General features: G+C 37.0%; 1 protein-coding gene across 8 annotated transcripts in view; it reads right to left on the bottom strand.

Annotated features, from left to right (window-relative positions):
* The window catches only part of DMD (dystrophin), a 1,178,400-nt gene that overhangs the window by 783,357 nt on the left and 380,344 nt on the right, over positions 1-14,699 (bottom strand). For all 8 annotated transcript variants that reach the window (XM_010394528.4, XM_019282745.3, XM_039551931.1 and 5 more), the window contains exons 6-7: positions 13,794-13,966; positions 4,225-4,343 (exon numbers count right to left, since the gene is read on the bottom strand). In XM_010394528.4, the coding sequence (XP_010392830.2) occupies positions 4,225-4,343; positions 13,794-13,966 (292 nt within the window). The remainder of the gene's footprint in view (positions 1-4,224; positions 4,344-13,793; positions 13,967-14,699) is intronic.

Here is a 14,699-nt window from a genome sequence, read left to right on the forward strand (position 1 = left end):
AAAAGTTATCAAATGAAAAACCGTCTGAGTCTCATTATCACTTAATAATGGTGCCAAAACCTCACGTCATCAGTGCAAATTAAGGAAAAACATAGAAAATGTGACTGGGATGGATTAAATGAGGTTTTTTTATCAGGCTACACAAAGTATAAGAAACTGGATAATTACCTAAAAAAGGACAGCAGAAATGCCATTATATAACTTCAGAGCCTATTTATTATTGGGCTAGCACAAACAAGCAAAAGTCCCACAAAAATGACAGCAGGGAAAAGTTCATTAAACCAAGAATCAGATGTTCATTGCTAGAAGGAAGCACGCAAACACTTCTGCTGCTACCACATGAGCACTCAGTTGTTGTAAGGGGAAAGAGGACAGCTCAGATCTATTCCCAGATTCACCTTCTGAGAGATAACTCCCTACTTTTCTCAAAAGATCCTTCTGCTCCAATGAGGCATTATGCCAAAGTAAAACATAAAAGCCATTATACAGCCAATAACCTGTAACTATTATGTGTTGCTGGCCACAAAAAGTGAGCTGTTTGCTCATCCTATTCCTTGCTTGGTGAAATTTTTAAAGATGCTCTAGAAAAAGTGGACACACAACGAAGAACACAATAGCCTTTAGTATATTTTCTGAAGTTTGTTTGTGAAGACTGGAATCATGTTCCTCCACAAATTCAGTACAGATAAAATGTTTACGAAGAACCATTTAACTAATTAAAAATGTAAGCCCAGCTTGTTAGACTTTCTTAAAAGGTGCAGACTAATCTTAACAGCTTGATCAATCATTTAAGCTTTAAGGCATACAAGTTGAAATTACAGATACCATTACCATTTGGTTAATTTTCTTGAGATATTTTAAGTCAATGGCAAATATCTTCATCACAAATTGATGCTGAGACATAAGAATAGCTTAAAATAATGGGTGTGAAACATAGGCAGTTTATAATTTGGAAAATTGTTCCAAATTATTATAAATATAATATATATATAAATATATTATATATAATATAAATAAAATTATTTATACCAAAAATGCTCTAAATTCAAGAGTACAAACATTAACAACCTCAACTATTTACACTGAAAACAATCAGACAAAATCTTTTTGTCAAAATTTATATCCAGAAAACCACAGTTATCAGAGAAGTGTGACAAATCAATCAGAAATTTTCCTTAGTTGTATCAAAACTAGAGGTTTTATTTTTAATTAAAAAGAAAAAGAGCAATAAAAGACAATGCACATGACTGTAGTAGAAGGTTTCCATATGCTAGCTTTGCCATTCAAATCTGACCAGAAATCAGTATTTAAATGATCTGGTTTGGGTAACTAATATTTGGCAACAAATATTAGTTTTGAACAAGCAAAGCAAAATAACTATTTATTCTTTGAAAGGATCACAGAGAGCATTATTGAGATTTAAAATATCTTACCTGCATAATCATAAATGTCTTATGACAGGACGTCATTAGGAATTACTTAGGGATACTTTGGCCTAAGAAACTCCATTTGCAAATACATTTTTCCTTTTGAATCCTGCCCACTAAAACATAGGTCTTTAACAAGTTTCTTCTAAATAAAACTTCCTAACATCTACAATTTCCTCTACCTGTTCTTATATTTTCCCCTTGTTATCTTTCATACCCTACAGTATGAAAGTGCAACAGTAATGAACAGATAGACATTTAAACCTACTTACATTTCACTCACTGACAGGATTCAATCAAAAAGTTCACAAATATGTTGAATTGGAAGGGACCCAAAGAGATCACTGCAATTACCAGCTCCTTGCAGGACTACATAGACCCTGATACAAAAAAAGCATTCCTAGTAGCCAGTGTAAGTAAGAACAATAGCAGGAATGATCATCTCTGTATGAAGCCAAATACAAAAGCTTTAACTTACACAACACAGCTTTTACAAGAAATATGTAGATGTAAACTATCTTTACCACTTTGATGACTGAAGTGGAGGCCAAATCCTGAAAAATATTTTAAAATCTGCTCCTGGGATCGACTTAAAATATCAACAACCTCAGTAATAAACTGACTATTTCTCATGGGACAGACTTTAAATATCAGCAACCTCAGAAAAAAGAAAACTTCATACATAACCTAGAAAACCAAAGTTTGGCTGAGTACAAATATTTACTTTTCTAAATTTAATTGCTAAGATAGACTCCCTAAACATCTGTTTCAACATGTATCAACCATCAGTAATTTCAGAACACAAATAACTCCAAACCCTTTTTTTAATGACTACTACATAGGTTGCAGAAGAGTAGGCCTTTACTGAATAGTGGCTTCCTTTCTACTTAATGTTTTCAAAACTGAGACAGCAGATATTTAATGAACAAAACTAAATTTTAAAGTGTTCACAAATTACACATGTGCTGTTTTGAAAGGTATTAAATTAGACGAAAATAATGTTTCACCACTGCATACTCCCTTTTTGTTGTAATACAGTTGCATTTTGCAGCCAGAGAAGAGGGTATTGTTACACAGTGTGGTGTTAGGAGATATTTGAGTACCTAATTAGGAGACTTGATAAATACAAAGTAAAATTACGAAAATAATATTCTAGAACCTTCAAACAAGATTTCTCCCTTGCATACTTAGCAGAAATTCTGGGTTTCAATCTAGAAATAAATTTATTATCACAAAAAAAAACAGTTTAGTTCCACATATTTATACTTTCCAATAGGTACAAAATGTACTTTTCCTTTGGAAATGTTTACAGAGGGGAAAAATAAATAGGTGGCCAGCACTGTGATTTACAACACTGAATAGCAAATAATTACAGCAGAGATTTGGAAAACGACCAACGTTTAAGAGTATTTCAGTTGTTGGCTAAACAACCGCAAGCATCTTTGCCAAAACCAGAATAAAGTGTCTAATCAGAAGTGACTCTTGCAAACAGAAAATAACTTATTCACTAATCTATTTTAAGAAGAAAGTTTAACCAATTATAGAAAACACTGTGACTACATCTATTAATTTGCACAATTCAGTGTTCGGTTCCAATCTCATTCAGAGTTTACAAGATCAATCCCATGCTTTAGCATGTAGAAAGCCTCTTCTTCCCCCAGTGGTTCACCGAAACTGGGTTCTAGAAATGAAAGAGTGCACTAGGCAAGAAATGCTGTGACATTAAACTACACATATTTTCAATATTTCTCCTAGAGAAATACATGGGATACAAGGTTGTTACTTAACAATTGAGACATGTCCAACTATATTTAAACATTAAGAGACTCAATGCTATGTTTTAGATTCCTTTTTGCATTTTGTTAAATTCTAGTTCTTCCCATGAAAAACTCACCATGAGTGAGTCATTGAGAACAGCACAAACATATAGAAAAGCTCATTTATAAGTGGCTTAATATGAAATTTCATGAAAATACAGTAAAGGTATCATTGTATGGAAAAAAAAAAAGAGTATGTCTGTAGTGTGTGTGTGTATAGATAGATAGATAGATATATATCTACACACACACACATATATATGAAATACAACAGCTGTTCCAATTGCCTTAGAGTAAAGAATGTTTTAGGAATATCCTCTGAGGGAAAATTACTAGTCTATCAGCAATGCAGAAACTATGTCAGAGAATATATAGAAATGTACAAAATTCAAGAGAACATGTGAAAAACAAGGAACCTTTCAAACGTGACTGCTTAAGGATGTATAAAAATAGTCAAGGTAAAAAAGGTAACTCTATTACATGTAAGATTAAATTACAGTGATATGAGACATGTCATTCGGATAAAATTTCAATATGCACATAAATATAAGTCATACTTAAAAGATATGAGTATCTAGAGCTTGAATGCATGTTTTAGATATACATTAAAAGGTAACTTGAACGCAAGATCTTTCCAGAAGATATAAAAGCTGCAGATGCTCTAAGTCTTCAAAACAGAAATCAACAGCTTCCTGAGATACCTCTAATTCAGTGCATGCACATTAAAACTCTGGTCCCAAAGCTAAAAAAAATTGCTTTATAGCATGTACACACTGGCAGTTTTACTCTATTTCAATAGAGCACAAAGGTAGCACTAAAAGTAAAGGATTTTGCTTCAGTTTATAATTTATCTTGAAAAATGTTAAGTTCTTTTGCCAAAAAAAAAGTCAAATTAATTTATCATCAAATGCATAGCAAAACTGTTTCTCCACTTAAAGAAAAAAAGAAAACAAACACCAAACAATATAATTTATACTAACCTTCAGGATCAAGGAGTTTCTCTATTCCCAGGTGCTGCCTGGCTATGTTGAATGCATGGTCTAATCGTTGCACAGGTGATGGCTGAGAAGCAACAGCATTCCAATCAAATAGGTCCGGTCTACAGCAAAAATAAAAAGGAAAAATAAGTTTCTTATTTTTTAATCTTAGATTTATTCATGTATTTCCTAAAGCTATGCATCAGTATCAGCTTTTTTATTTTCATAATGTAAGTTCGTATTAATTGGCACTGGGACTAATGAAGCTCGGTTTCTAATGGGTTTGCATTCTGTTCTCATCCATGTCCACCACAATCACATTGTTCATATTTCTTATTCTCCACCAAGTCCCAACAACCTATAACCTCACATCCCCCACAGCACTGGGCTCCTGTCACTGCCCACAATGCCCACAGCATATTAGCTCTTTCATTCCAGTCTCAAATAGCACTTGGTTGGGAAAGATCAGGTGCTGTGGCCATGCAATGGGGACTGGCATGTGGCAGAACAAACAGGACAGAACTGCTGATGCCATTTGGGAGCCTTCCTCCTCTCCCCAATCACCAGTTATTAATTTCAATTAATATTTCTAAGAGTGCAATTGTTTCTGAGATTACCAGCTCACTGTTATATCAGATTGAAATTCATCAATAGGTTAAAAAATTCATAGAATCATAGAAACATTTGAGTTGGGAAACACCTGTAAGAACACAGAGGTCAACTCTTACGCTAATACCGCCAAATCACAATTTACATACTCTTACAGGAAAAGACAGAAAGACCAAAACTGAATTATAGCTCAGATGCACAACCTGGGACCTTGTATTAGCAGTTGCACCATTTGTGGTATAAATGATGTTAATACACCATGATCTTTGGCCTTTCATCTGAGAGTTATCCATTAGGAAATCAGAATTTGTTATCAGGCACTCTGGAGAAATAAAGTTTAATCAGATATTCTGTAATTACTGTGCATGTAATATGAAGAAAAACAGCTATGCTATTTGTGACTTCAATACAGTGCTCTAAATCAGAAGACATTTAAATGTGTGATTTCAACTACAGATAAATCAAGCACATTATTTACACAATTTAAATTTTGCAATTAGTTATGACAGCTTTACTTACATTTTTTATTAATTTTAGAAGTTTATTTTAAATAGTCTCCTGAGTTATAATAAACAGAAAAAATGTTCACTACATCGTATTGTAATAATGTCAAGAGAGTAAAGGAAAAATGCCATTTATCTAGCAGTTATTCCCCAGTTACGTACCTTTGCTGTTCAATTATTTTTCTGAGAGGGGAGACATTTACATAATAACAACTAAGTTACTCAAAGTTATTTTGCTTCTCTATGCAGAGATGCTTAAATATTAAAAGTGGAGTTTTCTCCTTCCCATATGCAAAATAACTCCAAAATACTAATTAATATTAATTTAATATTAAATCTTGCTGGGGACAGGGTAGAGAAGGGAGAGGAAACAGGTAGTAATCTCTGGGTTTACTCATGGATGGATGAAGTCTGTGATCCCATAGACTGGTTTGTGTTCTAAAACACAAGCATGCAAAATACAGACTATGTGTGCATAATTAGTAAAAAAAAAAAAAATATCTTGGGCCATCCTTCTTTAACTGAGGATGGAGTTACCATTGTTCATAGCAGCCTACATGATGCTGTGTTTTGGATTTATAGTAAAAACAGTGTTCAGAGCAAACCAGGCTTTACTGAAGTGTGCTTACAACAAATCAAGACCCTCTCTTTTTCCCCTTCACTCTACCTTCCCCAAGCAAGTGAGGGATGGACATGCAAGAAACCAGAAGGGGACATAGCCAGGACAGGTGACCCAAACCAGTAAAAGGGATACCCCATGCCATATAACTTGCTCAGCCATAAATACCTCAGTAAAGGGAGAGAATGGGGTGTGGGGTGTTTGTCTGTGTCATGGTTTAGCATAGTTTAGGTTTCAATCAGCCATGGAAGTGATTCTCTTGCAAAGAGGTGCTTACAGCTTCCTCCGTGACCTGACAGAACCAATCAACTGACTAGTCTGAATATTGGCAACTTTTTTAAGCCACTTAAGAAGATTGACACGCCTCTGTGATCCACATTTAAGAATGGACAAACCCTGGGAAAGCTCTCTTGCTTCCAGCTTTTGGACAGGTAACTGGGGGGCCCACTTGGCCCAGTGGGGCCAGGGCAGCCGGGAGACAGCCATCCTGGAGCTGTGAAGGCACGTGAAGCAAACACCATAAAGACACCAAAGTCAGTGAAGAAGGAAGAGCTGAAAACCCAAGAGAGGAGAAAGAGGAGATGCTTCAAGCTTAGAAGTTGAAATTCTGTTGGAAAGCTATGGTGGTGATGGACTGTGATACATCAGAGTACCCATTGTAATTTCATGAAGCATGGGGGTGGAGCATTCAAACTGCAATTGTGAGCAAAAGTACCTGTGCTGAAACAAGCAAATGTTGAAGTGGCTGTAATTTGATGAGAAGTTTGAACAAAGAGAAATGAAAGTGATTAGGACCCTTGCTCTCAGGGGAAGAGAAGACCTATTCCTAGAGATGAAGATGCTCCCAGAGATGAGTGAAGAGAACCTTTGCTTCTGAACAGCTCATCCTTAAAATGGTACCCCATTAGCTCAAGATTGGACCCGCAAAAGCAGTTGTGGGGAAAGCTGTAAGTCAAGGGAAGGGACTTTCACATGCGAGCAGAGAACCAACCCGGGCGGCTGTCTCACTGTGACACTGAAGCCATGAGAGAACTGTTTCTTGTGGAGATGTCTCCATAGCATGAGCAAGAGAGACTCCTCTCCCTAAGTGAACTGAAAAAGATTATTATAGAGGTGGTAACCTGACCGAAAATCTCAAGGGCTGTCTTTTTTTTGTTGTCAGTGGGAGAAGGGAGAAAAGTGGGGGGGAGGAAAGCGTTCTGAAGGTTTAGTCTGACTTTTTTTCCCTTTCTTTTCGGTCTGTTAATAAACTTCTTTATATTCTTTTAAGTTTTGTGCCTGCTTTGATTTTCTCCCAATTCTTATCTCACAGAAGAAAAATAAGTAAGTAATGGATATTTTTGAACCAAACCAGTACAGTCCACTTTAAGAGTGGCTGGGCATCAGTTACTGCCTTTGCAACACTTGTTTTTCTATTCTTTTTTCCTCCACTCATTAAAACAGTCTATTTTGACTCAAGAGCTTTCTTGCTTTTACTTCTCCTATTCTCTTCCCTGTCCTGGGGAAACAGGGCATGAAGCAAGCAAGTGGCTGTGTGGGTGTGCCGCTACTGACTGGGTTCAAGCCACCACACCTGCACACCTTATTCTGCGACCACACAGATATTCTTCAAATCCTTATTCTCTCCAAATAAAACACTTGGATGCATAAGCTCATACAGCAAATTTAGCTAAGAGAACAGTGTAGTAACCACAAAGCTGTCTATTATGAATTTCTTAAAAAGCTTGGCAAGGATGTGTTACATAAATACTAAATAGACTAGAATGTAAAAAGATTATTTGGTAAGAAAAGCTTTCAGGACAAGGACAGGAAAGAATTAGATCCAAGGGACTACCGCCCCCTCAACTTTTTTCCTTTTTTTTTTTTTTTAATTTGGCTTAAAGCCTAAGTACACCAGCAGTGTTCAGAGCAGCACATTATCTTCAAATAATCGTGACTTGTTTGGTGATACAAGATTTTATATACAGGAGCATACTTCTAATCAGTCAGGACTGCACTGGGCAAGAATGTGAACATTTAAAATTGTTCATTGAGGAATATCACCTTACTCCTCTTGAGAAAACCTCTGTCATCATTAGTAATATCTTAGATGGTCAATTTCACCCAACTTTTCAGTTGTATAACCCAGGAGGGTATTTTCAAGTTAGCCTACCAAGATAGTCTAAAATTATTATCAAGACATCATCTGTAGAAGTAGGATTCTCAGTATGAGACACAAAGTTTTTGTTGCATTTTTTTTGTTGTTGTTTGGGTGTTTTGTTTGTTTTTTTTTTAAACAAACACTCCGGGCTTCACAAGAGTTTCAATGACAGAGTTTCAGACAACATCATGTCTTAACACTTGGGTTGAATTTGCATGCTATGTGTGCCTGTGTAGAGCACACACAGCATCTCTTTTTCCACTCACTACAGATGGCAAAAAATTTGAGCCCTCTGAGACACAGACAGAAGAGAGCTGGTAAGCTTTAGTAGGTCACTGACAGGTTCCTTATCAATTTTCTTAGTATTGTACATAAAGCAGACAGCACAGATTCCAAGCCAACTTACAAGTATATGGCCACCTACTGCAACTCAGCTCTGACAAGCACCAACTTAATTAAAAGAAAAATAAATTCAAAAAGCTCTCCCCACTCCAATAGCAATTTAACTTTCCAGATTTTCCCTTTGTTGAAAGATTATGTCACTATATACATTTCAGTAGCTCTATCACAAGAATAATAGTGTCATAATGTCAGCTTGAAGCATCAGCTTCTCAGTGCTATGTGTCAGGGTGTTTCACTGCGTGTATTGATGTGGCAATACTGCTAAGTGTGATTGTGGGAGATATTACAGCCTAGAAGATTAATAATTGTGGTTAGTGGAAAATAGCTTTCAAAAATCCCCGAAACAACACTTTTTCAAATTACAACTATTACTAGCTTTCTAAGGAGTTTTAAATACAGGAGTGAGAAGGTATGAAATAGTAGAGGAAAGAAATGAAATGGAATACTGATTCTTTGCCTTCATTTGTCCTCTCCATAGTGTTCGAATAATACCAAGGGAGATTAAATTTATTCTCCTATCTGCAACATGGGTCTTGTCTGAAAGGGAGCAAACCCAAGGAAAAATAACCAGCATTCCTTACTCCTCTTTCTGAACAATACAACCTTATGCACGTTCAAAGGAGTTAGAATTAAGTAGAACATGCTGAACTTTATTTAGCCGTTCACTGATCAGCTCAAACAGCATTGGTCTTGTATTAGCTTATGACAGGTTCATGGAGAGCCAAAACTGAAAGGATTGAAGGCTTCAATGGAGAAGCTTGAATTGTAAAAATCAAAATTTATACTGAACACAAGGTAATTTCTCTACCAACAGCTTTTTCCTATAAGTAGCAGAAATACAAATAATAAAACCAAAAAAAAATAAAGAAAAGGGGAAAACAAACCTGAATTTTTTCCAAACATATTTCCACAAAAAATCATGTACAAAAGGGACTCCCTACATCCCCTCTGATCCCCAGTTACTTAATTTACAACAGAACTAGTTGACTCAGGGTGAGAAAATTTAATCTGGAGTATACTATGGACAAACCAATCCTGACAGATCTCTATGTAGAAATTAAAGTCATAGATAAGACAAACCACAGTTTTCCATTATTGTAGACAGAAAGCCGTCACACTTAAATCATAAAATTTACCATCACCAATTCAAGAGAAAAGTTGTGGGTTTCTTGCCTCAGCCTTTTATACAAGAAGATCTTGTATAGGTCTTCAGAACTCTCACAATTAAAAAAAGTCAGGGGAGAGTAACTGACACATATCCTAGTGATTTGCTAGAATAAGATAATTTTCATACCTCTTCATCCCATTGTTTTTACTTTTCCTGTAAACTATTGAAGAAAAACTTTTTTTTGCTTCTATCCAGGACCTCTTTTTGATGTCATATTCCTTCCCTCCTAACTCTACCACCCTGAAGCAGAAACAGCTGCAGCAAAGTGCTCATTTGTAAGGCAGTCACCTGGCCTAAGTTCAAGAATTTTAAAGAAGCAAGGAGGAAACTAATGAATGCCACCTGTTCCCACTTCAAAATCCTGATTACAGCCAGGGGAGAAAAGAAAGAGAGCCCCAGCAAAGTCAGAGGAAAGCAGTAAAAGCTCTTTCAATATCCACCTGGAGGAAAAAGATTACAAGAAGTAAATGGGGAAAGGTCTTTGTGATCTGGAGCCTGAAGATGGGAGAGTTACAACTATGGAAGGACTGACCTCTCTTCCTCAGCAAAATATTTTAGTTTCTGTATATTCCTGGGGTGATGATACTCCACAGCTGCTGCCTTGTTTTTTTCAGTTCAATGCAGAACATGCCATTCAAGAGATGGTGTACCAAGCCTATATCCTGAAAATTCCCACTCTAGGCTCACTGATGTGCCCTTGGAGATTTGCCAGGTGACCTGTGCTCCACTGCTCCTCACTCTCAGTATTGAAAGCAATTGCTAAAGAGTCTAAATGTCCACGGAGGCATGGTGATTACAGAGATGGGAATATCTACTTAAAGTAACCCCTGTATAAAATGATGGAGAAATGGCATTAGAAAAATTTGATCCAACCAAAACAATCAGCTGAAAGCAAGGGATTGGTGGGTTAAAAGACTATGAGAAATAAAGCTTCCCACTGCTTTCACAGTACACTGTGTGGTTAGGGCTTCATGACAGTCTCTTTATCTCAATCCCTTTAAGGAGGTGCTTAGGAAATTCATCCAAATGCAAATTTCACATTACTGTCTGAACCTTTAAAAAAAAAAAAAAAAAACAACAAAAAACTACAAACCAAAACAAAAAGCCACCTGTTCATCACTGAAAACATTATATAACAGAAACGAGAATATCACCATCCATAAAGGAAAGAGATTGGTTTGAAAAAGAGATAGCTTCAATGCTACCTTGGAATCTACCCTCATTTTCAGAGAGTCAAAATACCATGGGAAAAAGTTTGGGTAGCATCATTCTTTCAGTTTTGGAGATATCTTTGGAGTTTGGGGTTTTCTATTGGGTTTTGGAGGTTTTTTGGTTTGTTCTTGGTAGGGTTTTTGTAGCAGTAGTGCTAAAATTGGCAAAAAGTACACACACCTGGCACCAGGTTGACTCTATGAGCTAATTATCACCTGATTTTCAAACTATAGTCATCCTTTCTTATGATTAACTCTGCTTCCATTCCTGACAATGCAGAGGAATAAAGACAGAGGATGAAAGGAAAAAAGAGTAGAACATCTTGATGAAACTTTATGGGGAACAAGAAAGGAAATAAATGAGAAAGAATGGAACAGGAGAACTGCAGAAACAGGGAATTGTGGGAAAAAAACACTGAAAAAAGTGAACAGGGAAAACAGAGGAGCTAAATTTAGAAGTGTTGGTCATCAGAGTGCTTATCATTCTACGCAAGTAAATCACAAAATATTTATAAAAAGTATAGGATGTGTGAGACAACAGGTTTCTCTGAGAATTCATGTAAATCACTCTTGGACAACTTTTCTTCAGTGTATATTCAAGCTGTCTTCTTCAGGCACTAAATTGAAGACACTCTGACACCCAACAGGTCTGTAATGTACCTGCATGTTAGAGTGACCAAATTAGGCTCCTTAGAGAAGGTTTTTTATTATTATAGGATAGATTTAGGAGCTTCTGAATGCTGAATGTCTTAGCATACCTATTTAATTGATTCCATCTGGAATCTTGAAGGACAATTCAGTGTTCCTTCAAACTGAACATGAAGTGCAAAGTCAAAAAAAATCCTACATCATTGGTTCGTCTTAAAAATGACTGCATCAGGGCTTTGGAGGAAATGACAAAACAAAACTTTTGCAGAGGAACTTAGTGATTGAACTCCAGAAGGTGACTGGAGTGTCTTGGAGACTTGCCTCCGGGAATCTGACTGAGCACTTGCCATTTCCCAGATAAGTGCAGTAAGTACTGGGCAAGAGACAAGACTTCTGTGGAGCAATTCTTCACTTCTATTGAAAATAGGCTCACTGTGCAGAAAGCTATGCAAGATTTATGGCAGCAGACAGAAGAAGAGTAAAAGCAGGCTTAAGTTTTTCAGCCCTGAATTACAAAACCTGAATAAAGCGCATAAATTCCAGTAAGCAGGAAATGAATGTTCATCTGGTGAACTTTGCACTGAACTGAACACAGCAGTGCATAAAGTCTGACACACAACACAGAGATTTGTCTAGACAATCCCAGTGTGGTTTACTGGCAACTGCACACCCCAGCCAGGAACTGATCCTGAATAAGTTCCTCTTTTCAGACTTCTGAAGCTATTCCCACAGAGAAGGAAAAAGAGGAACTTCTGATTACTGATTTCAGACATCAGATATTCCATGGTCCTGCAGAGCACGCCATCTGAATATCTGAGTATCAGATACTCTAATGAGGAAACAGGCAGTCTGATATTGTCTCTAGGTGGAAAGATGTTGTGGAAAGATGACTGGGGGTAAAATCAGAGGAAACTGAGAAGTTATATTCACATTCTAACAGAGCTTACAATGGTATGGAAATTTTAGGGAAAAATACAGTTGCCTCTCCCTGGATGGAACATGGTTGGCAGGCTTGAAACCTGTTCTACGATGATCCCCACACAGCGGGGTTGTTTGTCAGTGTTTCCCATTGTCTTGGGATTTGAGATCCCCCCTCACGATCTCGCCTTTGCTCCCAGCTGCCACAAGGAGCAGCATGTGGGAACAGTCACCATCTTGTCTTTGTCTGGGAAAGCTGCATGGACATCACCTGTAGGGAGCATCCATCATCTTCTTGTCCTGGCTGCCACATGGAACTAAGTCAAGGGGTAACCATCTTTTTGTGAGAAAAAACACCTGCTCTTTCTGTATACTTTTGTTGTTAATATTGCTGTTGTTGCTGTGCATTTCTTATTCCCTTACTACTTCCTTTCAATAAATTGTGATCCCAAACCAAAATCTCTGCTTTTGTTCTTCCCTTGCCAGAGGAAGAAGAGGGAAGGGAGTGGCTTATGTAGAGTTTGATTTCTGAATGGTGTTTAAACCACTACACAGCTAGAAAGTTCAACTCCCTAATAATATGAGCAGTCAGCCATCTTGCAGGATAGTCCCCTTTAAGAGAGAAGTACAGTAGTAGGAGAAGAGAGGTTGGGAGGCTTATCGCATTGGAAAAAGCAACACCTCTTTAAAAGCAGCAGTGGCAAGAACTGGGCCTTTTAGGTAGACTGACTAGCACATCTTCCTTAAGCCACATACACAGAATCCCCAAAGAACTCCGAATCTCTAGAGGTAGAGTTTTATACAGCATAGACTAGAAGAAGGCAACTTCTGAGAGAGGCTAAGAACTCAAATCAGCTGGTGGAATAACATGAAAGATTTTGAAAACAAAGGCTGTGTCCTTGTGAGGCAAATCCATACTTTCAATTCAGCAGCTGAGAGAGGCTTTCAACAAACACCACATTTGTCCCCTCTAAGTCTAACACAGGAAAATCTCCTTCTCCCCCTAGGACAACCTCATAGGCTTAGTTTTGGATCTGCTCCTTGCTCTTCTCAAAAGCTTGCAAGCCTATACTCCTTGAGACTATCTACTTGGTATACACACTGAAATTCCAGAAAAGGATCTGAGCTCTGTATATTTGGTTGTGCTGTGAAAAGCTCTCCCTCCATGAGAGGATTTAGTATGACGCAAAACGCAGCACCCAGGTCAAAGCAAACAGTCAGTCATTTAAAAGAATGCTGAAGCACCCACAGACGAAGAAGCTAAACCCTGTGCATAAAAGATACACCATCCTCAAGCCCTGTTACAGCCATCTGTCACAAGTTTACTGAAACAGTGAAAAGCTACTTTTCCTACCTGTGGCTGTGGAGGAGTGCGTTGAAAGCCAATCCATCAGACCAGCTAGTGGTGAAATTGGTAACGTTGACCTGTGGATAATTGCGAGTCGATTGACGGACCCAGCTCAGCAGAATCATCTCACTGTTTGTCTGCTGCAGTCCAGCCATGATGTTTTTCATTACATCTTTGACCTGCAATAAAAGACAGAATTTGATCGATGATTGAACTTATTAAAAGCTGACTATTTCTTTTTTTGACATGAAAAACCTTCAGTTGCCTAGATTACAACCTTAAAAACTCCTAAGTAATTAAAGAACACATTTGTTTTCACAATGTAATGACAGCAATCAATTCTGAATGCTTAAAGACAGCTATTGACATGCACTGAATGCATTCCTCCCTGTGCCCCAGGTGAAGCAGGGACAGAGAAGACACATCTGTTATCTCACTTGTGGGAAGCGAGTTCATTCAAATTATTTCTCCTTGTGGTTTTCTTTGATCTGGAAATATATCCTTAGTTAATATGATACATTACAGCAAAAGTTGATAAAATAATGAAAAGCACTCTTCTCTCATTGACGGAGTTGAAATAGTACTGAGGCAAAATAAATGTGCTCAGTACACAGTAGATAATGTTTCTGACTTAAAGGTGCAAACTATATTTGCATACATGCAAAATGGATGAAAAGTCAATTTCATTGCATGCATTAAAAGAGTATTGTATATGTTTCAATTTTATCGGTTTAATGAAGTTAATATGCCTTTTTCACTAGCAAGAGTTTACCAATCTACAGTTATTATTTTACAAAAAGCCTAAAGGCTTTTATAATATTTATAATTTTGACATAATGCAGTAGATTTTTTTATTTCCAATCAATTTCTTTACTAGTGAAGGATCACATAAAACTTCTATTAAGAATTATT

Source organism: Corvus cornix, chromosome 1 (genome assembly GCF_000738735.6).
Source record: "Corvus cornix cornix isolate S_Up_H32 chromosome 1, ASM73873v5, whole genome shotgun sequence".
In the NCBI taxonomy this organism is placed as follows: Eukaryota; Metazoa; Chordata; class Aves; order Passeriformes; family Corvidae; genus Corvus; species Corvus cornix.